Below are 25846 nucleotides of genomic sequence, written 5' to 3'. Positions count from 1 at the left end.
GAACCAATGATCATGTGATAGCATGATCACCGCATCTAACTTGGTTTGGTGTATTTTTTATTGAATTGGGTATGAAAAAATGTTTGAGTTTATTAATTTAGTGTACTTTTTGGGAATTTGAATGTAATTATCTAACTGCTCTCAATTTGTTTGAATAGTAATCTTTAATATGAATATGATGCATGCATAGAATGGAACTGTACATGAATTTTATTATTATGACTTTAAATACTTTCATATTTTAATAATGGATCAACTAACTTGAACAAATAAAGGAAAAGGTTTATTAAATGACTACAGTGACTAAGTGTGGCAGACTGGCTTCAAATCCAGACAAACAAAACTTTTTTTTTTCAAAAAAAAATAATTAATTGAATAAATGAAAAGGCAACATCATGAGGCTAACTTGAATTATTAATTTCAAAGATGGACCCCAAATTTTTTTATGCCATAATGTTTGGTGTAACACATTTTTGTCATCTATATACAGTTGGGCACACTCTGATCTCAAACTTAATTTGGATAGAAAGATGAGTTGCCTACCAAACAAAAGAATATATATTATATAATATTATATGAATTTTATATATAAAACATATATAAGTTCAAGGTAATTATTTAGTAATTGAGCCTATAATATAAAGCCATTTAAATAAGGATAGGAATCCAGAAGAAAATCTAAGGGACCCACCAAAAAGGGTATTGCATGTGATGTTGGTGGAGGTTGAATCCATTAACATTTAACCATTTAAGTTAGATCAATAATTAGCTTATTGATAGAGTGAGAACCAATATAAATATATATATAAAAATTCAACAATTTCTTTTTCTTTTATTTAAGAAAAGATATAAACAAAAGCAAGAATAGTCTTGGCTATAACAATGGCTTTGATAGTAAGAAAAAAAATATCTTATGGAAGCTTCTGATGTCTCTACCTAACTCCTTTGAAAAAGAAAAAGAGAGAAAAAAAGTTGAAAAGTGACTCCCTTTTATTATTTGTGGGAAGGGCCATTTTATTTTTTTTTCTTATTTCTTTCTAGATATTGTTTTGAAGTAGCTATCACTATTGTGTCCTCTTTCTCATGCCCATCTATGTCTTAGATTGCTTTTTGTGAATGCAATTCATCTCTTTCTTCTTTGGGAGATTCTTTTTTAGCTATTTTGTCTTCCTATGTGATATAATACTTTTTTTCTTTCTTTTTTTTTTTTAAAAAAAATACCCATTATTTCTAAACTTAATCTAACATTAGGTTGGCAAAATCCAATATTTGTATTATTGTTATTGTTATTTATGTTTATATTTTTTTGGACTTTGTGCTTGAATTTTGTCTAATTATTTGTTTGGACACTGTGTTTTAACAAATGATTTTTTTGGATTCTGTATTTTGTAAAATAGTTCAAATAGAACACTAAACTCAATTTCGATCAAAATTTTCTGAGCTAAAATTACAAATAATTTACCAAACTAACAATTTAAAACAAAAATAAAATCATTTTGTCTAACAACTGTGTTGTTTATATTCAATTTATCATTTATAGGTTTATGGGTCTATTTGAACCATTTTACAAATACACATGGTTTAAAAAAAAAATTTGTCAAAACACAAAATCTAAACAGATAATGGAACAAAACACGTATTGAAAAAAATATATAAACTCTTGTTATTTATATAATTAGATTAGGTGGATCATGGATTGGGACAAGTATAGTTTATAAGAGCATGGCTCAATAGGATTGGTCGTTCTGGTAAGACCCCAGTGACATAACAATCAATTAATTGGTGGTAGATAAAATTCGGTTGTGGCTATGACCCATTGACCTAAAACTTTTGGTCAAATCATAAGCAAAAAAGCATGAACACATCTAAACTTTTAATTAATATAATTTGGTATAGACAGTTAGATCTGAAAAATTATATCACTTTTTTAGGTCTAGATATAAAGGTTTGCATTTAAGTAGTGATTAAAAACTGTTGAGATTTTGTGAGCCTAATCTTTTGAATTTGGTTCTGATTTCCAAGATCTTTCATATATTCATTGTTTAATTGTTTTGGATTACTTGGTTTTTATTTTTTTCAATAACTACATAATTTTATCTTTGGAATTAGGAACCTTAGCTATAGATTCCTCTTTGCAACAAAAAGATTTGCTTGACATTCTTTTTTATGCTCATTGAGCCCATTGGTCACTTGATTATTGATTATTTAACAAGCGCCTAATTGAGTGTTTTTTGTAATTATTAAATGGAAAAGAAAATACATATAAATACTATTTTAGAATACAAAAATTATTCAAACTTTCTTCTTCTTTTTTCTCTTTTTTGTTCCCTTGTCACATAAAAAATAGTTTAGTTTTTTGGAACAAAGCAGTTAATGATAACAACTTTTATGTACTACTAATATAATTTCTATAAATGTCAACAATAAGATCTCGAACCCAAGCTTATTAGTTTCTTTTCTTTCTTTCTTTCCTTCTTTTTAGGTTGCTTAGCTTATTCACATAAGGGTATTCCCATAGATAGAAGTCAGAATATTCATTCACATAATTAATTTCTCTTCAACTAATTTAATGAAGAAAAAAAAATGATGCCAAAAGTCTCAACATTAATACGTATGCTCTCATATTTTGCACCGGTTTTGCATGGTTCACGAGGGAAATTAGATCAAATTTTTATTTTATTCTTTCCAACTAAAAGAAAAATCATAAATAGATTGTCAACTAGCACAATAAATTTGCTTAAAAGGAAAAGAAAAACGTCACTATGGTGAAGAAAAACAATGAAACAATTGTCTAAGAAGGTGGTGTTTAAACTGTAAAATTTTAAGAACTATATATTGGGTTGATAATATTTTCCATTAAAATTTGATGTGAAGAGAGTGAAAAGTGAAAACCCAACTAGCTAGGGTTGAATGAAGAAAACCCTGAAAGAAAGTGGTCCAGGTGTTTCAGTCTGTTAAAAAAGAGAGTTTGATATTTAAATTTACATAAGCTGCTCCAAAATTAAATAATTGGCGTGTAGGCCAAAAGGGAAAGGAAAAGAGGAAAGAAATCTAGTTAGGGTTTCTATTCTAAATAAATGGTATGGTAGGTTGGCTCACAGTTCAGATCATTAATGCTTGGAAGTTTGGTAGAAGGATGGTACTACGGACAGTTGTTAGTTCCTTCACGCTTTCTAAATAGTTTCTACAATTTTTTTTTAATTATTTTCAAAATTTTTAATTTATTTTCATTTTGCTTTTATTAAAGAAGAGATGATAGGTTACCCACCACTCCATCTTTTCCTGATTTCTCCTCCTCTTAGAGCTTATCTATTGCCCCCAAAATGAAATTAAATCCAACCGTTTTTAGCAAAAGACAAACTGAAAAAAAGAATATAAAGCTTTTCATTAAAAAATATATATATACAAAAAAAAAATAATGAGTATGTCATAAGATAAAATACTTGATAAAAAAATTTTGTTTGTCATACAACTAAATCAATAAAGACTAGTTCTTTTGGAGAATCTTTTGAGACCTTATGTATGTTTGTTCATGAAATGAATCATTTGTTCATGCTCAAAAGAAATATATTATATATAAAAATTATAAAAAAAAAGCCATCATTTGTTTTTTGAAAGAAAGATTGTGAATATGAAAGAAAGACACACTCATCAATTTCTTCTCCCTTATTTTCCAACAAGCGCTATTTGTTGTATGTACAACTCTCAGGTATTTTGAGTCTTTTTAATCCACTGTTACTTTATAAATATGTATGTCTATTGGTACCAACAAACGCTTTTGAGTATGACAACAATAATAATAGAAAAAGAAAAATCAATCTCCATTACACTTTTGCAGATTCATGATATTGAAAGAACAAGAAGAAAGAAGAAAAAAAAACAACCAATATTCTAACTATTGTAAACAAATAAAAAAAAGTTTAAACAATAGGAATCAAACTGTACTGGTAGCGGTACTATACTATTATAAACAGTCATACAATTAGAGGGGAGAAGGTAAAAAAAAATATATCTGAGATGAGAGCTTTCCAATGAATTAGCAATCTTTTTCATTTTCTAATATCTCTCCAATATTCTGTTATATGCTACATAAGAAAACTCCCCCCCCCCCCAAAAATCCATCCTTTTTTTAATGATAGTATTTTTATTATTATCAATTATTATGACTATTTCATTTCCAAGCTTCTGTAATCCAAAACACCAGATTTCAAGCCCAAGAAATCATAACCAACACTGGTGCTTGGGTTATTGCTATCCATACTTGAAATTGTACAGCAACACTCTTTACTGTTCTGCAAACCCAAACTACAAGCAAAGCAGAGAGAAGCACCACCGCTCTTCAATTGGTCTGGCTGGCGTTGCTGGTGCGGATAAGGAGGGCTAATTCTGAGCTCAAGGTTCAAGTCAGGACACTGTTCTTGAATTGGGTTTAACAAAACACTTGTCGTTTTCTCTTCTTCTTTAACAGTGGAAGCAGCAAACGAGATTGTGGTGGTCGTGTTGGAGGCGGTGGTGGTGGTGGTTGTTGTGGCGGTTGTAGTGGTGGAAGTGTTTGTCGTTTCTTGACCTGACTCGTTGAGTGGCCGGTGAGTTGCAGGGTCAATTCCTCTGTTCAGAAGCTTTCTTCTTATGTGGGTGTTCCAGTAGTTCTTTATCTCATTGTCTGTTCTTCCTGGTAGTCTTCCAGCTATTAAAGACCATCTGTTGAGAAATTCAAGCAAAACCCATTATTATTTGAGTCATGAGAAACAAGTTTATGACTTCAAGATCATATCTTTATGGGAGAAAAAGAAGCTTACTTGTTTCCAAGGAGACTATGGAGCTTGATGATAAGCTCGTCTTCTTCTTCTGTAAAGTTTCCACGTTTGAGGTCAGGTCTGAGGTAGTTAATCCAACGCAGCCTACAACTCTTGCCACACCTTAGGAGACCGGCGGCTTTAGGTAGTGAGCGCCAGCAACCCTCGCCGTGAGCCCTTATGTATGCAATAAGTCGATCATCTTCTTCTTTGGTCCACGCTCCTTTGTTTGTGTGAGCTTTCTCACAACAAGGAGACCTTCCCATTGAGCAGGAGAAGAAGTGGAAGAATTAAAAAGCTGAAAAACAACTAGTTTTTTAAACAAAATTAAAAACACTTTCTTTTCTTTTCTTTTCTTCTCTTCTCTTCTTTGTTTTTGCTTTTTAACGGGAGCGGTAGGGAAACTGGTGGCCTTGTTTTTTGTGTTACTGGAACATTAAGGCCGGCCCTTGGGAGCACTTGGGGTCTGATTTTATAGGCTTTTGACTAAATAAGAGAGAGAGGAGAGAGAGAGGAGAGAGAGAGGAGAGTAGTGACCCTAATTGCTTCTAGATGCGAGTTGGTGAGACAGGTTAGAGGGAGTGGCTGGTGGCCTCTCTCACTTGATGATATTAGCTTCAATCATATAATAAGTTAAAGAGACATTAACTACGGGTAACCTCCAGGTAGGTGTAAAGTAAGGTATATATTAAAGTACAGGCAAGACAAGGTGTGATTTCTGCCTTTTTCTTTATTTTTTCTATCTAATCTCTTTATCTAGCCAAGTTCTTTTTTTGATTAATAATTGTAAATCTCTCGAAATCATCCCCAACCCTCTCCATATATACACGTAGAATGCAATTATCAGCCTTGTCAATTTGGAACTAGTATTCCTATTCAGTTGATTTGTAGAGGAAGGATCTACCTCAATTTGTTCATAATATCTTTTAAAGATATGATTTTTATTGTTTTTTTTAACTGCGCATTGATTGCATTGGCTTACAGCCTTACACAACTCTGCAGATGTTGAGTGAGTGAAAAACATAAAATTTATTACAGCGTGGTTAAACTCAATCTCAAACCAACATGTGGTATTAAACTTGAATATGAAAATCTTAACTTTGCTTGTATGGTAATACTATATATAAAAAATAAAGTATGTTATTTTAGTAAGTTAGTTGTAGTGGGCATTTGGGAAAAGAAATTTTACAAGTGGTTTGGCTATTCTTGTGCACAAGAATAGTGATGGTAGTTCTATTTCTTTATTGATTGATACACTATCAAGCAAGAAAGAGAAAAAGAAGAGTTTCTAGAAGGTTTGGAAGTTGGGTTCAAGGCAGGATGATGATGAAAGAAAAATAAGAAAGTAGGGAGAAAAAATTATATAGAAAAAAAAAATTAAAAAAAAGATAATGAGTAGTGTGGTTGTGGTTGTATTGTGGGCTTTGGTTCACCTTCCACTTTTTTTTCTTTCCCTCTTTTCTCTTTTTTATTTTTTTATTGTTAGGCCTTGTGGTGCAAGTTTTGGCAACAGAAGTAGGGTTAGAGATTTGGGAATTGAAATTGATTCACCTTTTTGTTGTTATCTCCGTCCAAATTGCATATTATTTGTTACCCACCATCACCACACACACATGCCCTCTCTCTCTCTCTCTCTCTCTCTCTCTCTTCATAAAAATCAAGTGGATGGTAGGAGTTAAAGGATCATGGGCAGAAGTTGTTGTCAAAGGGGGACTACAAAGGAGGTCCACTTGTGTAATTATGTGCGTGTATTTCACCTACCTTTTCACCCCCTTTCTCACTGTCTTTGCACCACTTCTTGCATCTTCTTTCTCCTCACATTGCTCTTTCTATAACCATGTCAATATTCACTTAATTATATATTATGCTCTCTCAAAAAAGTACTAAAGCTCTTTTTCTTTTTCCAACCCCCCCCCCCTCCCAAAAAAAAAAAAAAATAGACCCTTTTATTCAAATGTTGATGGATCTAACATGTGGCAATTAAGTTCATTGATTGGTGCTCTCCCATTTCAAATCTCACATGGTTAGGTTGGCTTGCACTTGAAGATTATCTCAATAGGTGTATGCAGTAGTAGTAGTAGTAACATTACCAAGCTTTTGTATGAGGAAAATAATGCCATATGGGAGTTCCAAAAAATGATTGAAAAAAGAATAAAATTTGTTACGTAAATGGGTTTAAGGGACATGAGGGCATGGCTCTAATTGGCAATTATATAAAGAAATAGCTAAGTCCAGCCCAGCAACACGTGTAGATCATGTGCTTAGGTATTGAGGAAGAGTCGTGGGGACAGTGTTTGGTACTACAAAAGACTACTCCTACCTACCTCTTTACCTGTCTTTCATGTGTGGTCCTCCCCAACCTTTTGGCTTTACCCAAAACTACTCTGATTTTGGCTGAACCCCTTTGCCCTTTGGCAGATAACGCTTCAACCCTCATCAGTCTTTACTTTATTGTTTGGACTCATTAATTGGCATTTACACCATATCTTACTATCTTCTTCAAGCTGCCTTATTTAGAAATTTTTACTTCGTTATGACTTGAATTAGAACATGACTTGGTTAAAAGTTTATTAATTGTAAATAGTATTCTTAGCAAACACTCGGAGAACCATTTTTTTAGTGGGTTAGGAAAGAAAGAGAGAAAGAAAGAATCAAATGACTTTTTTGGAAGGGAAACTTTTTTAGTAGTATGGTACCCTACCTACCATAAGATATTTTTATATACACCCAAAGAAAATCATAAATATAATTGTCTTCTTTTTATATGAAAGTGAATAAGTACTCAAGGAACAAATGATTATTTTTGCACCATTAAGAGACTTGAGCAAATGGAATTAAAAAAAAAAGTATATAATAGCTCTTGGTTTTTCAGAACATGATTAAGAATAGTCTATTTTATTCTTTTGTGAACTTCGTAGAAGTAGCTTAGGACCACCACAGCCGCAGCAACAGCAACCCCTACTGCACTTTGTGCCAGTACTATGCTATCAGTTGCATTTACTTTGGAGCTCGAGGAACTTGGAGAAAATCCAAGCTCAGAAAGTTTTTTGTGTGATTCGGCATAATCTCTGAAAAATGCATCCTCATCCTAATAATACAAGTCAAATTTTGAGGGGAGATTAATTGAAACTGTAGTTTGTTTCAGAAAGTAATAATATTAATCCTAGGTGTAGAATATAGCTGCTTTAATATAAATGATCACATGTTTCACCTTAATTAGGAGTGAGTGATCATCAAACTAGATTCAAATCTTACTGTAGATTAATTAAAAAGGCGAGCTGCTAAGATTTTTTAGGTGGGCTTGGTATGAACTATGAAGTTGACTAAAAACGGCTTACCTTAGCATACAGCTCAACATAAGGACGGAACTTAGGATCATCCAGAAGAGCTTTATCCGTTGGAAGTTTCAACAACCACTCTGAGTCTCCTTTCAACAGTTCACTGTACCAACAAGATCAAAAAAAGTCATTAACACTCTTTACGGCCATGAACCCAAGTTGGGTTTTCATTAAAACAGTAACTTGTAAGCTTAACTTGAATCTTACACAAAGTATGAGTTATCAAACTTCAGAGGCTCATTTGTCCATGGACCATCAAAACCAGATCTCTCTGGATGCGCTTTTCCCTATTTGAAAAGAAAGAAAGAAAAGAAAAGATTGAAGGTATTATTAACTAACTATACCAAATGAGACCTATATAGGTGAAAAAAGTAGAAGTGAAAAAATAAAAGTACCAGTGTATGGCCCCCTGACAGGGCAACGATATCCTTATCAGACAGGCCCATTCGGTAAAAGATATCCTTAAGATGGGATGCCCCTGTCACCAGAATTGCCCGCCAAAAGGGAAAACAATCTCAGGCCGTAGTCGTGTATAAATATGAAAAAACATACTATGCTAAAGAAATTGCTGTAGTACATTAAAAATGGCTGTCCAAAGAATGAAGAAACAGGGTGAGATAACGAGTTTACAGTAAAGTTGTGGTGTGATCAAACAAATTTTCTGTTCCAGTTCTCATTTTGACATCCTATCCTATAAACTTTCTTAAAACAGAAAACTTTCCACAGATGAATCCATGGCTTCATACGTTGTGAGAATTCCTTCTACTTTAAGCAGAAGACACTTCTAAATAGAAACTAGATAACCCTATCTACCACACCAATTAGAATATATACACGTGTTTAAGTTCTATTTCGGGTTTTTTGGTTGTAAATGATACTTTAAATTTGTGACACCTTTTTTAGCATCTGGAAGCCGCCCTTCCTTGGGAGAAATTCTTGAATCCTAAAGAAAAATCATGAGAGACAATGATATGTAAATTAGCTTTCTTTCATAATTATTTTTAAAGGAACTTATGATAACTAGATTAGTTATGCTCTAAAAATAGTAAAAGCATACCTTTCTGCCAGGCACAAAATCAATGGTGGGGCCTCCGGTGACCTCAACTGCAACAACACCAGCAAGCTGAAAAACAAAATTGTTAAAAGGAAGTTGTTATACGAATATCTAGATGTTCACATAATCTTAGTCTGTCCTTCCCATACACTTGTGAAAGCAATACAAAATTCCAGATAAATTTAGAATTTGATTTTAAAGCACCATTTTTTCTTAGTGCAATTTATGCTCCTTCACATTTTGTGCTCCCTAACCACGAATAATATGGAATGTAACTCTCTTCCTCTAAATATAATCCGCTATAAGATTAAGGGGTAGGGAGAAGAACAAATTAATCAAAGCTTATCATCTTTAAAAACTAAAATCCAAAAGCTAAAAAGGCATTTACCAGTTGGGTCAATTCAGTTGTTACTAAAACTTTCCAGAACTCCTAAGATGCAGAATTTTAGATTTATTAATGATGATTTCTTTTTCCTTCTAGTTTTGTTGGGAGGAGAAAAGGACCCTATTTTTGTCTGTCCAGATGAAGGGTGTCAAAACCTTATCTGGCTAGTCTCCCAAGTAAGAAACTCAAATGGTGTTCCACTGAGAAATAACTATAAAGTTGGAAGATCTAATATCAAAAACACAACACCAAGTATTCCTATCACTCTAAGATTTAAGTAGGTCTTTGAACAAATCACCTGGTATAGGTCTGCATATGTCACTTTTGGATGTTTAGACTTCACTTCTTCTGATATCAGAAAGAAAAAACGCTTGTCAGATAACTAAGTGAAGAAGAGCTTCATTTAAAAACACACATACAAACAGAAAAACAATATTAATCGTCCCCCATAATGTGAATGTAACCCATAATGTGAATGTAAAACATCACCATAACATGATTCAAACTCGTACTATCCACACTCCAAGTGACTCTAACAGTGTTACGAACGCTTATTATCAAGCAACTCATACCTCAAAACCATAATATGCCAAATAGGTTCTACTCTTTTCTGTTTCTTAACAAATAACAATACAAGATAGACTCGCAATTTTATAAAATAGAAAGTGGCACTGGAAGCCATCTAAAAGCAAACATAAATAACTAATTAAATAAACTTCCTAAATACTAGCATAATTACAACTGTAAGCTTGTTATGAAACAAATAATAGCACAAATGTACAATCTAATTCTACTTGTTTGGATGGAAAACTAGACATTATAATTCTCTATTAACTAAGACATTATAATTCTAAAGACCCTATAGTGTAGCTACTTTACTTAAGAACCACATGAACACCACATCCTTCACAATTCAAAAATGAAAGACATGAATGAATAAATTCCAACCTACAAAGTCAAGCAAGTAATAATCATTCACTCAAATCAGTATGGAAGACAACGACAACTACAATTGATCCGCTATAACATATATAATATTAACTTTTTAATATCAAAGTTTGTTTATTTAATGTCAATTATAGCCAATAGCTATTGTTTCAGGGCATACCACAAAAATCAATAGCTTTCTTCAAGCCATTATTGGAACCGTGATTATACTCTTCTTCAGTCCTAATCGAACCATTTGGTCCACCAGTTTTCGATTTTGCATCGTAAGTGCCAGCATCGTGCCACCTGCAAATTCCCAATTAATTTTTGTTAAAAATTGCTAAAAAAAATAAATCTATCTTTACTCGTGATTACACAAAACTTAATCTCCTCCTTCATGGGAAACAAACAAAAAAGACAGAGAATTGAAAATATTACGCCAAACGGAGCATAATTGGGGCGCAGCTTCTGGCGGAGATAAGGGCACGGAGATCACGACGAGCCTTGTCAATCTCCTTAAGGTAGCCGGCGTCAACAATCGGAAAAGCCATCGGAACAGACAACGGAGATTGGGGACTGCACTGAATGAAATGAAGGAACGAACTTTCAACTCACTGACAGTGAATCCTGTATTAATATGAAATTATTTAGTTATTTATTAATGTCCCAATAAATCTCTTTCCCTTTTCTTCCCTAAAAAAAATTCTTCCCATTTTTACTTTTTATTTTAATTTTTGGAATAAAAAATAAAATTGTAGCACCTACTTTTTTTCAATAAAATAATTTATTAAAGATAATGAAAAAAAAATCGTAAAGATAATGATAATTTATTACAACAAACAAAAAAAATGAAAATTCGTCCTAGCACAACTAATCTAATATCGAAATAAATTATGGATACTCTTGGGAAATTGTATCACCCACTTGATCACTCTAAAATCCCATAAAATAAATTCTCTACCTACTCGTTGGATTTTACCTTGAAACAAATTGTGAGGGAAAAGAATAAAAATATTAGAAGATTCTACGTAGGGGCTTTAAAAGGGCCAATCGGTAGGATTTTTTTTATTTCCGACCTTAATAATTTTCAGTATAATTTTTTTATGACCGTATATATTATATTTATTTAGAATATCATGCTAATTCTCATAAAATTTTAAATAATTTACAATACTGAAAAATAGTTTAAACATGTTATTTTCAAAACGCATAAAAAAAATTAGTCACGCACGCAACAATCTATTTTTAAAGTAGTTTTTGGTACTATAAGTTATTTAGAATTTTTTAAAAATTTGCAGGATACTGTAAATAGCTACAATATACACAGTTATAAAAAAAATCGTACCAAAAATTGTTAACGAATCAAGAACACAAAAGAATCCACATAGAAATTTCCAAAAATATTTATATAGACAAATATTTTTAAAAATCACTATTTTGAATTACTTTTTTTTTTTTTTTTGAGTAAATTTTTCTTTTTTTAATATATTGGTAAACATTTTCAATTTTATAATATTACACTAAATTTAACTTTTATTTTTTATTTTAATGCATGAAATGAATTAAAATAGAAGGGCTGATTAACCTAAACTCTTACAAGATCAAGAGCTTGTGAAATTAAAATTTGTTGTCTTTCATTTGTGAGCATTTCAATTATTATTGCTGCAATAATTATATTTTTATACATGAACAACAAATCAACTTAAAATTATATTGAAAGAGATACTAGCAAATTAATTTATTTTTTTTTTAAATCTACGAGTGCCCAAAATAGAAGAAAACCAGACATATTTAAGTTTGGTTTCATATGAAAATAACCCGTTTTCTTTTCCATCTCATCATCATCATCATCATCATCATCATCAACAGTTTTAAATGTTTACTGTTGCAATTAGTATCAGCTACCAAACTCCTCCTCCTCATCATCATGTACATATGTACACGAATATAACAAATAAACTAGTGTGTATGTAAAGGAAAAAGGTCAAACATGAAAATGAAACTGAGCCTTGTCAATCACTAACTTTAGACATCACACATCATGGACCATTACAACACTGAAATCAAATCAGCTGAGTTTATGACGATGTTCTCCATTGCAGCTCAATCTGGATCCGACCATTCTTTGAATCTATGAGATGATACCTCTCGTTTATTCTTTTGTTGGCAACAACATCTGAAAGATTGATATTAACATATCCCAGACATTCCTGATTCACAAGAACAAAGAAAAGAAAAAGTCATCTCACAGCCTGAAAACAAAACCCAACAGCTGAACTCATCTGTAAGCTTTTGTTTCGTGTCCGAATTAGAAACCGATAACAGAATAGGTTGTGGATGGTCAATAAGACAACAGCCTAAGGATTTAAAACTAGTATTACCCTTTCTTTGATTTAACAATATTGTCATGCAAATTACACTTATGGCTAGAAAAAAAAAACAGAAAAGAATGAACAAATGCAATACTGAAAGTAAACTAGCATTTGATCCTCTAACAAGAATTAGCCTTTTGACGCAACCCATGGTTAATCAAGAACAGCAATAAAATTCATGCCCGTTATCCATTTTCTAGTAACTTCACTGAAAAATTTATATAAATATATGTGTGTCTTCACTGCCAATATTTATATAAATATATATGTGGTGTGTGCACACTAACCTTTGGATGTAGCAGGCCCATTCTTGATGAGGTACTGACAACTTCTACGTGCAGTTTGTCATTAGTAGGAGGCTCATCAACCATAAACTGGAACTCTTCGTCCCACCTTGGATCTCTATTTTTTTTCATAGGCTGCGACATCATCGAAGAAGTTGGAAAGAATCATTATCATGAAAACTTGATCATGATGTGCTTGCACACTTTTCGTTGAACATAACACATTGTTTTCTCTCTTACAGTTTTTAGAGTACCAACTGTTTTTCCACATTTACACTAAAGAAAGTAGATACTGACCAAATCAAGAAGATAGAACTACCTACCACTAGTTTATTACAAGTCAATTTTATAGATTTTAGAAGGGAGATAATTTAAATGGTAGATATGTTTGTACCTTAGTCCTTTTCTCCTCCCCTCTAAACAGAAGTCGTACATGTGGATTAGTATGGTGTTTTCCCTCAACATCTTCAGCTTCATGAACTATGATAACAAGCAGTCCTCCACCAGTAGGAGTTCCATCAGGAGCATTCTGTACTGTCTGAGTATCTTCATAGCTTTGTGGCATCTCATCTTCCTTGAAAGGTTTATATGTTAATTCCAGAACAAGCTGCCCACGCGATTTCTCATTTTGAACATCATTCAAATCCATAGTTTTCAGGAGGTCAAGAGTAAGAACTTTAGTCTCTTCAGGTTGAAGTTCTTTCAAAGGAACTACATTCATACCCATTTTGTCGTGTTTTCCAACCTCAAACAACAGAAAAACAGAGTTAGACAAGAAAAATAATAAACAAAGGAACATAAATGTTTAGAGGTACATCAAAAGAAGGTACCTGCTCCCAGTCATAGACAGTAAGCTCTAAAGCCTGGCTCTGTGGGTCTTTCACAACCAAGTTAAATTCCTCATTCCATTCAGGGTTCAAGTTCTTTTGCTTGACGGTAGTCTTCTTTGATGGTAGCTTATCTTCGGTGAGCTTAAATTTGACATAAGGGTCTGAAGCACCAAGAATATCTTTCTTTTTTAGCTTCATTGCCCTTACAACCTTCACGGTCAGAATACCTACAGGCCTCTTCGATGCTCTGCAACAACAATTAATTGCATCAGCTAAATCCTTTGTCACAAACAAAATATCAGGATAATTCAGAAACCTACTTTGCTGGGTCAACAATTGGCACTACAAGGGTTTTGGGCCACAGATACATGTTTGCAACTTGATCCTTAATGAGCTCCTGCAGAAAAACCACAATCATTCATCGCAACATTACTAATTAGTGAAGCAAAACTTCCCAAGACGTTTAAGAAACACAATGACTGAAGCAAAAGCCAAACCTAATGAGAAGATTACATTATTTAGGTACAAACAAGTCAAAAGCATGGTACCTGGACAAATCTGTAAAGGCCAGGTATTGACATCAGATCAGCCCCTACAAGCTTTAACCCAAAATCAACATGCGGCTGATAAAAATGACAGAAAAATTTGTTAGAAGAAGTTTCCTAGCCTTTAAATCGTGATCTATGAATCGAATCATTCCAATTAATATACTGATTGGAGGTATTTCAGAATGTAAACTTTTAACTCTTGAAGAATGTAGTTGAAACTGTCTGACATTTTTATGTCTAAAAGTATACACAAAAGAAAACCTGAAAGATAAACTTTGTGAAATGTATCCAATACAAACCTTATCCATAAGAGACACATATATATTCGCAAAACAAGGAAAGCTTGGAACCAAGGGCTTCAGAGTTATACGTGGAGAGGCAAAGACTTGCAAATCTACCACCTGAAATGAAAGAGCAAAATGTTAACAGGCAGCAACTGTACCCCACTGTCATGCACTCCAAGTAAAATAACTGAAGCATGGTACTGAACAATAAGATAAACCAATAACCTGAACAGTTGCTTTTAACCCGAAGGCCTTTACAGCAAGAGTGACATTAGGGTTTCCAGCCCATTTTATAGAAGGTTCCATAATCAACTCCTTTTCCTCAGTAGTATACACTTTCATACCTGGAAAATGTATATTTTGCAAAAGAAAAAATCAAGAGGTTTCCGAAATCCAAATGCATTTGTTAAGCTTTTATTTTCAATCAGGTACTATAAACAAATCAAATCCAGGATACAGAAAAACTATACAAAGATGCTCAACAGATTTCCTAACCTTGAAAAGTTGGTGGTAAGGACCCTAAAGTGAGTGTTTCGAATTCAACAGACTCGATCTTGTATTTTGGAATTTGCTCAGCAATTATGGGCTTCGCGATAGTCATTGCAGTCTTGCAAATGGCCTGCATAAGAAAACAGCAAAAATTAAAATCACAAAACTCATCAAAATATATGAGAAGAAATATTGAACAAATAATCTTACGAATGGCCAGATATATAAAATACCTTGTCCAGATAAGGCCACATATATTCAATAAACTTGTTCAGCCAGTCAATCTTCACCCAAAAACAAAGCAACAACAAGAAAGCAGCAAGAACGGATACGTCAGAAAGTAACAAATGCTGCCAGGACTAAGATAATGCAACAGCAAAAAGAAGTAGCATACACGATCATAGTCTGGATTTTTCACCCAGAGTGGAATCTCAGGGAACATGCGCTGCAATGTCTCTGAGTCTTGCTCAACCAAAGGACGAAGTTCAGGATCCTAAACAGTCCATAATGAATTTAGTTAAACTTAAAAATAAAAGCACAGACAAACAAAGATGAAATCATCAATTATCCGCCTAATGCAGCTAAATTGACATTCCCTTTCATTTCTCCACAATGTTTTCCTGCAACATTTACCTACTTGTTATATTTGTATGCCATAGGTTTCGAAATTGCACGTCCTAGTTTCATATCTCTACACCTTCATTCCTCTAAAAAAAGTCTTGACAACTATTCTACATTCACTCTTTTGATAGAAACATTAGACGTTTCTTTCAAAATCCTGAATTGCATCATGCTTAGACAAGTGGGAGCGTTCCAGGATGAGTAAGTTCACCTTTAAATGCTTATCATTGGCCATGTGCTTCTTTCTAGGTTCCTATACCTTTGATACCTATATGCATAACTATATTTTTTTTTCACCAAACTAAAAAAATACTAAATTTCTCTCAAGCAACAAACCAGTGAAACCACATTCATGTTGAAAGCAACGATAAGGAACAAAAACACGTACACGCATAGATAACAAAAGGGCTAACAAGGCTCCCTCTTTAACATTTTTATCCAAGTTATCTCAAAGACACAAATTTCCTTGTCAAAAAGTCAATTGTCACAATTATACAATCAAGAAGAAATTCAAATCACCGCCTTTTCGGTTCTTGAAAACGTTCTATTTGGTTCAAAGAGAAAATTCATTTACTTCCACTGTACTTTCTCGGGAACCAAACAGATTTTACTAATCCAAATTAGGACAAATAAATAGAGAAATTAATACCAGAAAAGACAGAGAAAGAAGAAGAACCTTAACATCGCTTGGCTGGATATAGATGAAGAGAAAATACCCAACAACGAGACCGATAGAAATCCCAAATCCAAATCCACAAAAACCCAATACAGTACTGAAAAAACCCATCTCGAATCCAACTTCCAATTCTCAAAAAACCAAACACAAATTCAAATCACGCTTATTCTTCTCGATCTCTTCTTCTTCTTCTTTCAAAAACGTTCCAAAAATCCCATTTTACCGAATCCCTCGATCTCTCAGATCACTAGCGAGTTTAATTCAAATATAATTGATAAAGATAATATTAAATAGTAAACAAATAATTATCAGAAAACTACAAATAAACATTTGTCACTGTTGATTTGGAAAGATCTATATCTAGAGAGAGAATTCCACGAAGACAGGGACAGGTGGGACAGGTTTAGAAGGCAAAGCATCGAATTAAACAAATAATTAATTAAGAAAATTAAACGTAAGAAAACGTATCATTTTTACAAGCTAGCTTTATTGAGGTTTTGTCCACCGTGCATGTTATTCTTTGATTAATTGTTTAGAACACCCTTTTCATTTTTTTTAATCAATGCCATTAATTAAATATTTGATATTAATTACTAATAACTGTAACCACCTGAGATTAATTTTTCTAATACCTTCGGTAAATAATTAATGAAATTTTCAAAAGAAAATGTCCTTTTTATGGAAAAAGGTTATGTAAATATATATCTAGTGATGTTGACCAGTTATGACACGAATCGGGCTTAGAAACGTGCCACGTGGCAATTCGAGTAGAAAATCCTTTTTTTTCTTTGATTAGATAGAACCTTTTTTCTCTTACACAACACTGTCATGCACTTTGAGTGATACTTACACTCACGTACTTTATTTCTTCATTATTTTTTTTTATTAAAATCTGTTTTATTTTTTTCAAAATTGAATTTGTCAAAAAAAAAAAAAAAATTGAAGACTGTTTATACTTGGAATCAAACTTAGATACAAGTCTAATGTACAAAATTTATATTTGGAATTTACAACTATTAATGTTGAATAAATTTAAATGTAGTATTGAAAAAAAAATAGTTGTATTAAGTGTAAATATAATTCAAATTTATAAATTTGTTTGATCCTAAAATCACTTTTTATATAATTATGTTTGTATAAAAGTTTTGTGTGTAATTTAAGTTGAGTAACAAAATATACTATTTTTTTTAACTATACATGATAATTATAGTATATATTTTAATGAGTACATCAATTTACCTAATACCTTAATAATTAAATGGAGACCTACCAATCCTACATAAATAGTTTTGAATAATTTTTTTAAAAAAAAAAAGTATGTCTAAAATTATATAAAGCACATAGATTGTACCTACCAAAAAGATACGAAGAAAATAGATGACTTCAAATTTGTTAATTATTTAATTTTAAATTTATTTATTAATGGGGAAGTAATTTAATATTATTCTCTCCTTGTTAATAACAATTTAATATTATTCTCACTTCTTTAGTAACAATTTAATATCATTCTTATACGTATAAGAGCTAGTGGGTTTTGATACGGGACCATTTGGATTTTAAGCCCCTTTTAAGTCTAAAAAAAGTTCGCCAAAAAAAATGTCTAAAAAAAGTAACATAACATGGCCCCGTCAAAGACTAGATGTCCTAATAATAATCACCCAAAATTACCAACTAAGCTATTTTGGTATTATTCCTGTAGAATTAAGATGAGGGTACTTTTGTCTTTTCATGTAGTATTTTTTATTATTCTAATAACTTGCCTATCGACGTTCAAGATCTTAGTGATAATGGCCTTGCCGACATTGAGAAGTAATAAAAGATTATTTCATAAAATATCTTTGAACAAATATAGTTCCTATCTCTTTTTATTATTTTTCCTTATATTAAAAAACAAAATTCTTTTTTTTTTGTCAAAAAAAAACAAAATTTCTTTTCTGTTCAACCAAAAGGGGAAGAAATTAGACTTGTTCAAAGATGTAAATTTTGTGCCAAATTTAGTATAAAAAATGAATTAATGTTATATTTGGCCTAATATTTATAATTGTGCTTCAATACACAAGATATAAATTAACACAGAAAAAGTCAATAATTCAATAATTCATTTAATATTTATTGAGAATGTACAAAAATTCATTTTTTTATTATTCAAATTATGTACTCTAAGAAATTTGTCATTACAAAAATAAATAAAAAATGATATATAATTGGTCATTAATTATCAACTACTCAATTCTAATAATTAGTGACAATATTGTACATAAAAAAGTAGCATTTATTGATATATCAAATTTGGCACAATTTTTAGTATGTGCCAAATTTAGAACACTTTTTGAAACACTATTGAAGTTATATTTTTTTAAGATGGGCTAAATATAGCATTGCACCAGCTTTTGACACTCGATTGGAGATGCTCTTAGATTTTTTTAAATTAATTTAACTTTTGTAACAATTATACTTAGTTATAGAGAAAAAGAGCTTCTGGAACTCTATGTAGGTTTGAGCTTGTTCCCTTTTGATGCCCATTGTCGATTGAGCGTCCACCCATATATACGGTGCTCGGTGGTGGTTCTTCCTTCTACCATTAATTGTATCCTGACAATTCTGGTTTTCTCTTTATCTCTTTGAGTTCTCGTTTCCCCTTATTAATTATCCATCTTTTCTATTAGTACTTCTTTCTCTTTTCTACCTTTCTTTTTCTCTCACAGGTATAATCTTTTTTCTTTATCTTTCTTGGTTTTTCTCTGTCTATCTCTCTCTAACTGTCGTTTGTTTCTATCTAAGAACTATGATGATTGAATCGAAGGAGGGATCTGATTCTTGGAGATTTGGAATGGCCAAGCTATCATTAGCTTCCTTAATGTTGATTTGTGATGTTTATAAGTGTCTAATTTTCTTCTACAAATTTTTTATGGTGTGTTTGGATATCTCTTAGATCCACTACTGAAAAAAAAAAGGATTGAGCGTCGATGCAGAACTGAAGCTATTGCCAATTGTTTCGGTTCAAAAACGTGCACCTTCGTTGGTGTTGCAATTGAGTCCATCAAAAGCGTCGGTTCGTAACCGACAGCTAATATAAAGTCAAATGTGTCGGTTTTGCAATGTTGTTTTTGTTGGGAAGTGTGCCCTTAAAACAATTATAGTAGACAATGGTTTTAATGAAATAAATGAATGAACTGAATTATTGTATATACGTAGCTTATGTACTATATTATTGTTAATAATATTAAGTAAATATCAAAAAATTCTCAAGTTCATATATGTGGTCTCAATCTCATATTGGTATGAGATGATCGAGATTGAGATAATGAACTTAAATAGTTTGCAGTAAAATAAAGTTATGGAATCTTTAGATTAATTACTGTTAGTACGGTTCACTAGTATTATGAATACATGTGACCTAGATCCGGGTTACTAGTGTAGTAGGATACTTTAGTGGATATACTTGGCATGGTGAGAGTATGTAGAATTAGACCAAATGTGATTTAATAATATTTGTTTAAATACCATTTCGTAGAATTATAAAACACATCAACTGATGATCATATACAAACTGATCTTAATCATAAAGTTACTATGAACTCCTATATATGTCACTTTATCATTTGAGTCATGCGTTACAGTTTGTCAGAATAATCAAACTAAGAACTATTGTTTGGGGAACTCAATGATGTATATGGCTGGGAACATAGCTTAACAAATATGGAATCTATACCTTCTTATATATAGAATGATGATTCTCTATTGGGTTGACTTGACCTCAAATTCATAATCTAATTATGAATTAACCTTCACTTGTAAAGTCAATGGTACACTAGGAATCAAGATAGAATTAAAAGGGTAAAATGGTAATTTTATTCCCACTTAATTATGAATCATCAATAGATGATTAATTTGTATGTAATGATTATATCAATAGACACTTTATGGTTACAATAAAGTACTCAGTAAATATATGTCTTTAATTCTAAAGAGTTCAGTCTCATATTTATAATGGAATAATCATGAGATTAATAAATATGATTATTAAATCAAAGAGTTTTGGTTAAATCAAAGATTTTTGGTTAATAATCTTTTATTTATTGGAGCTTGGAATTATTAGTCCACAGGTCTCTCGGGCAACTCTATCAACACTAATCAAGGTAAAAGTTGATACAATGGTTAAACTGTGAAAATGCTATTTGAGATAATGTTTATTCTTCGAGATAAATATGCAATTATGCAATAATTGAAGTTGCACAATTTGTTATTACATTTGTGCAATTTTCGAAATCGTGTATAAATAAAATAAATTGATTTTAATCAATTCTTTTATTTAAGTGTGAATAAATAAATATGGATAGTCAAAATTAGTTTTGATTATTATATTTATTTAATTAATAATAAGATGATAATAGAAATTCAAATTTTGAATTTTGAAATTTAAGTTGTTATCTTTTTCCTTAAAAAGATTATACCTTATTTGGATATCTAATTATTAATTAATTAAAATAAAAAACACATGAAAAAAAAATCAAAATCCTATTTTTCAGGGATAGGCCACATGCATAGGGCTTGGATTGCTTTATGCGTGTGGCACATCTGATTTTATTAGATATTGGTTTTTTATTTTTATTTTTAATTAATTAATAAAATATTTTAAAATGAGTTTTAAATTGGAATGTTAGATTTTTGTCTATTATCATTATTATTATTATAAAAGATGATTAATTTTATTATTATGGTAATAATGCATTTGTGCAATTTTTGAAATTGTGTAGAAATAAAAGAAATTGATTTTAATCAATTATTTTATTTAAGTGTGAAAGGATAAATATGGATAGTCAAAATTGATTTTGATTATTATATTTATTTAATTAATAATAAGATGATAATGAAAATTAAAATTTTGAATTTTGAAATTTAAGTTGTTATCTTATCCTTAAAAATATGATACCTTATTTGAATTTCTAATTATTAATTAATTAAAAAAATGCATGAAAAAAAATCAAATCTCATTTTTCGGGGAAAATGCTACACGCATAGGGCATCTTGGACTGCCCTATGCGTGTACCACTACTGATGGTGATCAGTTATTGATTTTTTATTTTATTTAATTAATTGATAAAACATTATGGAATGTAAGACTTTGTCTTTAATCATTTTTTATTATTATTAAAGATGATAAATTTTATTATTTATTATTATGATAATAATGTCTATATATTCTATATGATAGAAAATAGGAAAGAACTTTTACAAAAAAAAATATTGATCATCTTTTTCACACAAAAAGAAAAATCTTTCTCTCTAGCCTATAATCAAGAGTCTCATGTGTTGAGAATACTTTTGATTCACAAATATTGATTCTTGTTCTCAATGTGCCCACCCACATCTTGAGGTGTAAAGAACGTCTTGGAAGATCTAAGTGTGAGTACTCTAGCAATGATAGAAAGATCGAAATATATACGAAAAGATTCAAGGATTCTTGATAGGCTACAAGAGGTAAATCATTTCGTATTATTTTTACATATACATATCATATATATTAACATATTGCATATTAAGGATCCTCATATAAAGTTGTTTATATAAATTTTTTTTGTCCTATACGATACTACCATTACTGCAATTTCCGCTGGGCACTAGGAACTGTTCCTAACAATTGGTACCAGAGTCATCTTTAATACCTGCATATGTTAATTGTTGTGTGGGTATCATATGCACTTTTATATTATGTATAATATATGAATGGATGGATGTTTATGTCCTTAAGGGTTGGTTTCATGGTGTTTTTAGGTTAGGAAAAGTTCTTAAATTTTCTAGATATACAAAAATTGTAAGCCATTTTGGGGCATAGGAATTTTGTAATTTTTTTTTAAGTTCTGGATAAAATTTTGTAATGGCTCGAACCCCAAGCACGAACCCCGAGGCTCGAGCTGCTGCCCCATACCACGCCGAGTCGCTGCCCCTACAACTTGCGCCCTGCGCCCTTGTAGCCACGTCCGCGCGCACCCCTGCAAACGTCATCTGTGTGCGCCCCTGCCACCACTGCCCATGTGCGCCAACCACCACCCACAGCCTGCCAGCCGCCACCCACCATTGACACACCCATTAGGGTTTGTGTCATGCAAACTCTAATGGATGTGTAATTATCAATTTGGGTCATTTTAAGCCCAATATAATTAAAAGTGTTTTAATTATAATTTTTGAATTAATTATGGTGAGTCCAAATTCCAATTGGGCCTCAATAACTTGTTGGGTATTAAAACTCAAAGTTTGATTATTTTAAAGTTGTTTAAAATAATTATAAGGTTATTTAATTCATAATGGATAATTAAAATGGTAATGATCCAAAGACTAAAAGAGAAGGTCCAAGATCAAAGGAGTTGCTCTTCATTAGGCCTTAGTTAGTTTAATTATTTTTGTGTATTTTTTGCAAGCGTTGTAATTTTCTAGAAATACCCAAAGCACCCAACCCAAATTTATTTTATTTATTTATTTGCTTGAACATGATTAAATTGTTTAATACTTTATCATGCATTATAACATGTCATACATATTACCGACATAGTACATATTAAGCATGCATTTTTAGAAACATGTTTAGGATTGATTATATATTTTTATTTGATAACTCATACAATTAATTTATTCTTAATTAGTTAAGATGGTAAAAAGAATTTAAAGTTGTTTATGTTCTTATTTAATAAAATTATTTTATTAAGTTAAATGGTATTCTATTTAAAAAGGAAAAATAAAATCTAGGCACGATTATTTATTTTGCATAATTGGATTAGTATTTATCAGAATATCAGTTGGTAAAATTAATTTAATTAGTTTTACAACCAAATTGAAAAATATTGATTTTTAGAAAAACACTTTTTTTTTTAAAAATGGTGAGTGGGAGAGGGAATTATGACAATAAGTCTCATTGACTCCATTATTTGTTGAACACCGAGAGGCATAGGAAGGGTCTTGTGTCGCCTCCATTTGCGGCCTCCCTAAGGAAATACTTTCGAATATGTTTATTTTATCTCAAGGTTGACTTCTCATAAGAGATTAATATCAATGATGTATTTCAAGTTTGATTGACCCTAAGGCACGCTCTTGAGTTAAGTCATTAATAGAAAAATAATGGGTTACACTCCGAAGATGTATCTACGTTTTCGAGCATGATTAGTGCATCTTGACCAAACTAACAGTAATTCATAAGTCAAAAGAGAAAAATGAGTTTTTAAGTTATCAATTATGGAGTTGAGATCTTGTCTCGAGATTAATTTGTGATTAGTCTGACCTACCCTAAGGCGGTCTATTAATTTTCAAATTAATCTATTGTGGACTAGTAACTAATTTTTGTGTGTTATTTTATGTGTTGCATTCATGCATCATGTTTACTATTCCAAATATAAACCGATATTTATTTTATGCATTTATTCATTATATTTTATTTATTTAATTTTTCAGCAATATGTCCAATCCAAACCCTGTAGCTGCTTTACTTGCTAATGAGAAATTGACTGGTGACAACTACATGAAATGGAAATCAAACATGAACATTGTTTCGATATGTGAAAACCACATGTTTATCCTTAATGAGGAATGTGCTAAGGTTCCTGCTCTCACTGCTACCAAAACTACTAGAGAAAAGTATGACAATTGGATCTTATCTTACAATAAGGTCAAATGTTATATGCTTGCTAGTATGAGCGATGTGCTCAGAAAGAAGTTTGAAACTGATGAAACAAGCTATGAGATTTTGGAATCTCTACAAGGCATGTTTGGTCAACAATCTGATAAGTACAGACTTGATGCTACTATAAGTTTCATGAATATGAAAATGAAGAAAAATGTTTATGTCAGAGAATATGTCCTGGACATGATCAACATATTGGACAATGCAGAAATCCATGGTGCGACCATTGATGAGAGAACTCAAGTAAGTGTGATACTTGAATCTCTCACACCAACTTTTTGTTGGTTTTTATAGATCAAATCAGAGATTATACGCAGCGGAACAACAATCAAAATTGTTAATTTAATCCCACAAGAATTCTAGATCTACTTCTTCACATGTATATATATATTGAATCAAAGATATGAATAGAAAATTACCTCAAGTCCTTCCTTGCTGCTATCTTTATGTATGGCAAAAATCCTTGAGATCTCACACCAAGATCTTCCAAAATATTCTCAGCACACAAAGAACAAGTGTGGGCTCACTATACAAAATAATAGGCAAAATATATTTATCAGATGTTCTCAACACATGAGATCTGATAAAGTTTGGACCTAAGTTTGTGAAGAACAGTGACCTATGCTTGTATCACTGTTATCTTTCTCTCAGAGAGATTTCACGATATTTTTCTATCTCTGAAAAGTATCGTTCTGAAAAACTAATATCCTATATTTAATATACCCAATATATTAAAAATAAAATATTAGTTATTTTAAACAATTTGAAAATAACTAATCAGTTATCAGATTATGTTTAAATAATAATATTTTAATCATATTACAATATCTCATTATTTATTTAATATTTAAATAACTAAAATTGTGAAACCAAGAAACTACCAAGAGCCTCTTATGCGTGTAGCACAGTGACTGTTAACTGTGCTATACGTGTACCACATGCCAAGGATGGCATGTGATTTTTCCCATTTTTTTTCTTATTATTTAAATACCAAAAATCTCAAAAATAAATTAATTCAAAATTAATTATATTTTTGTTAAATTAAATAATTAATTAATTCTTTACTTATCAAATAAGTCATTTTGCCCATTTTTGTATTTACCTTTGTCAGTGTTTGTTTGAGCTATTTCGGGGACCATGGACCTATAACTTTAAGCTCCAATAAAATGAAACTAAATAATTAAACTCTTTAATTATAATAGTCAATTTATTAATTCTTATATTTCTCCACTATAAATTCAAAATTGCACTCTTTATGTTATAGATATACTTTTACAGAAATCTTATCTTAAGTCGTCCATTGATATAACCATCTTACAATAGTTCAACCCTCTAATTAATTAGTTTATAAATTAGAATGGAAGAATTACCATTTTACCTTTCTAATTTACTTCTTATTCCTTAAGTACCATTAATTCACTAGTGAATAATTAATCTATAATCTAATTATAGATTTGAGCTCAAAATCATTCAGTTCCAGAATTAACCCTTAAGGGAACTAATATACGATCCGTTAGGAACTATTAGATTCCGTATTGTTGATACATGTTCCCAGCCATCCATGATATTA

General features: G+C 31.3%; 3 protein-coding genes across 3 annotated transcripts; all 3 read right to left on the bottom strand.

Annotated features, from left to right (window-relative positions):
• Nucleotides 1-3928: 3928 nt before the first annotated feature.
• LOC133788413 (myb-related protein 308) lies at nt 3929-5299 on the bottom strand. The gene is made up of 2 exons (XM_062225892.1): nt 4800-5299; nt 3929-4701 (listed from the first exon to the last, which is right to left on the bottom strand). Exons 1-2 carry the CDS (start codon nt 5060-5062, stop codon nt 4167-4169), a joined length of 798 nt encoding a protein of 265 aa, XP_062081876.1. The 5' UTR covers nt 5063-5299; the 3' UTR covers nt 3929-4166.
• A 2231-nt stretch (nt 5300-7530) lies between these two features.
• On the bottom strand, nt 7531-11213 carry LOC133788404 (L-ascorbate peroxidase 3). The gene is made up of 9 exons (XM_062225879.1): nt 10939-11213; nt 10682-10806; nt 9872-9921; nt 9192-9257; nt 9029-9077; nt 8530-8612; nt 8342-8421; nt 8135-8237; nt 7531-7884 (listed from the first exon to the last, which is right to left on the bottom strand). The coding sequence occupies exons 1-9, from the start codon at nt 11049-11051 to the stop codon at nt 7687-7689; spliced, it is 867 nt and encodes a 288-aa protein (XP_062081863.1). The 5' UTR covers nt 11052-11213; the 3' UTR covers nt 7531-7686.
• Nucleotides 11214-12288: 1075 nt separating this feature from the next.
• On the bottom strand, nt 12289-16916 carry LOC133788395 (synaptotagmin-2-like). Its single transcript, XM_062225868.1, has 12 exons — nt 16605-16916; nt 15702-15800; nt 15541-15591; nt 15314-15437; nt 15044-15162; nt 14834-14935; nt 14535-14609; nt 14307-14383; nt 13987-14233; nt 13551-13901; nt 13160-13291; nt 12289-12710 (listed from the first exon to the last, which is right to left on the bottom strand). The coding sequence occupies exons 1-12, from the start codon at nt 16713-16715 to the stop codon at nt 12579-12581; spliced, it is 1620 nt and encodes a 539-aa protein (XP_062081852.1). The 5' UTR covers nt 16716-16916; the 3' UTR covers nt 12289-12578.
• Between the last annotated feature and the right edge of the window lie 8930 nt (nt 16917-25846).

This window comes from Humulus lupulus, chromosome 1 (genome assembly GCF_963169125.1).
Source record: "Humulus lupulus chromosome 1, drHumLupu1.1, whole genome shotgun sequence".
Classification (NCBI taxonomy): Eukaryota; Viridiplantae; Streptophyta; class Magnoliopsida; order Rosales; family Cannabaceae; genus Humulus; species Humulus lupulus.
The sequence above is the reverse complement of the archived record's forward strand: the minus strand, read 5'-3'. Positions and strand labels throughout refer to the sequence as shown.

What these genes read in the sequence shown, in the direction of transcription:
- LOC133788413 (XM_062225892.1), bottom strand. Translation starts at nt 5,062, where the DNA reads ATGGGAAGGTCTCCTTGTTGTGAGAAAGCTCACACAAACAAAGGAGCG. An exon ending in CATAGTCTCCTTGGAAACAA is followed by an intron (nt 4,702 to 4,799) that starts GTAAGCTTCTTT and finishes ATTTCTCAACAG; the next exon opens with ATGGTCTTTAATAGCTGGAA.
- LOC133788404 (XM_062225879.1), bottom strand. Translation starts at nt 11,051, where the DNA reads ATGGCTTTTCCGATTGTTGACGCCGGCTACCTTAAGGAGATTGACAAG. An exon ending in GAAAGCTATTGATTTTTGTG is followed by an intron (nt 9,922 to 10,681) that starts GTATGCCCTGAA and finishes TTCTGATATCAG; the next exon opens with AAGAAGTGAAGTCTAAACAT. An exon ending in CATATGCAGACCTATACCAG is followed by an intron (nt 9,258 to 9,871) that starts GTGATTTGTTCA and finishes TTTGTTTTTCAG; the next exon opens with CTTGCTGGTGTTGTTGCAGT.
- LOC133788395 (XM_062225868.1), bottom strand. Translation starts at nt 16,715, where the DNA reads ATGGGTTTTTTCAGTACTGTATTGGGTTTTTGTGGATTTGGATTTGGG. An exon ending in AAAATCCAGACTATGATCGT is followed by an intron (nt 15,592 to 15,701) that starts GTATGCTACTTC and finishes TTTTGGGTGAAG; the next exon opens with ATTGACTGGCTGAACAAGTT. An exon ending in GGGAGGAGAAAAGGACTAAG is followed by an intron (nt 13,292 to 13,550) that starts GTACAAACATAT and finishes ATGATGTCGCAG; the next exon opens with CCTATGAAAAAAAATAGAGA.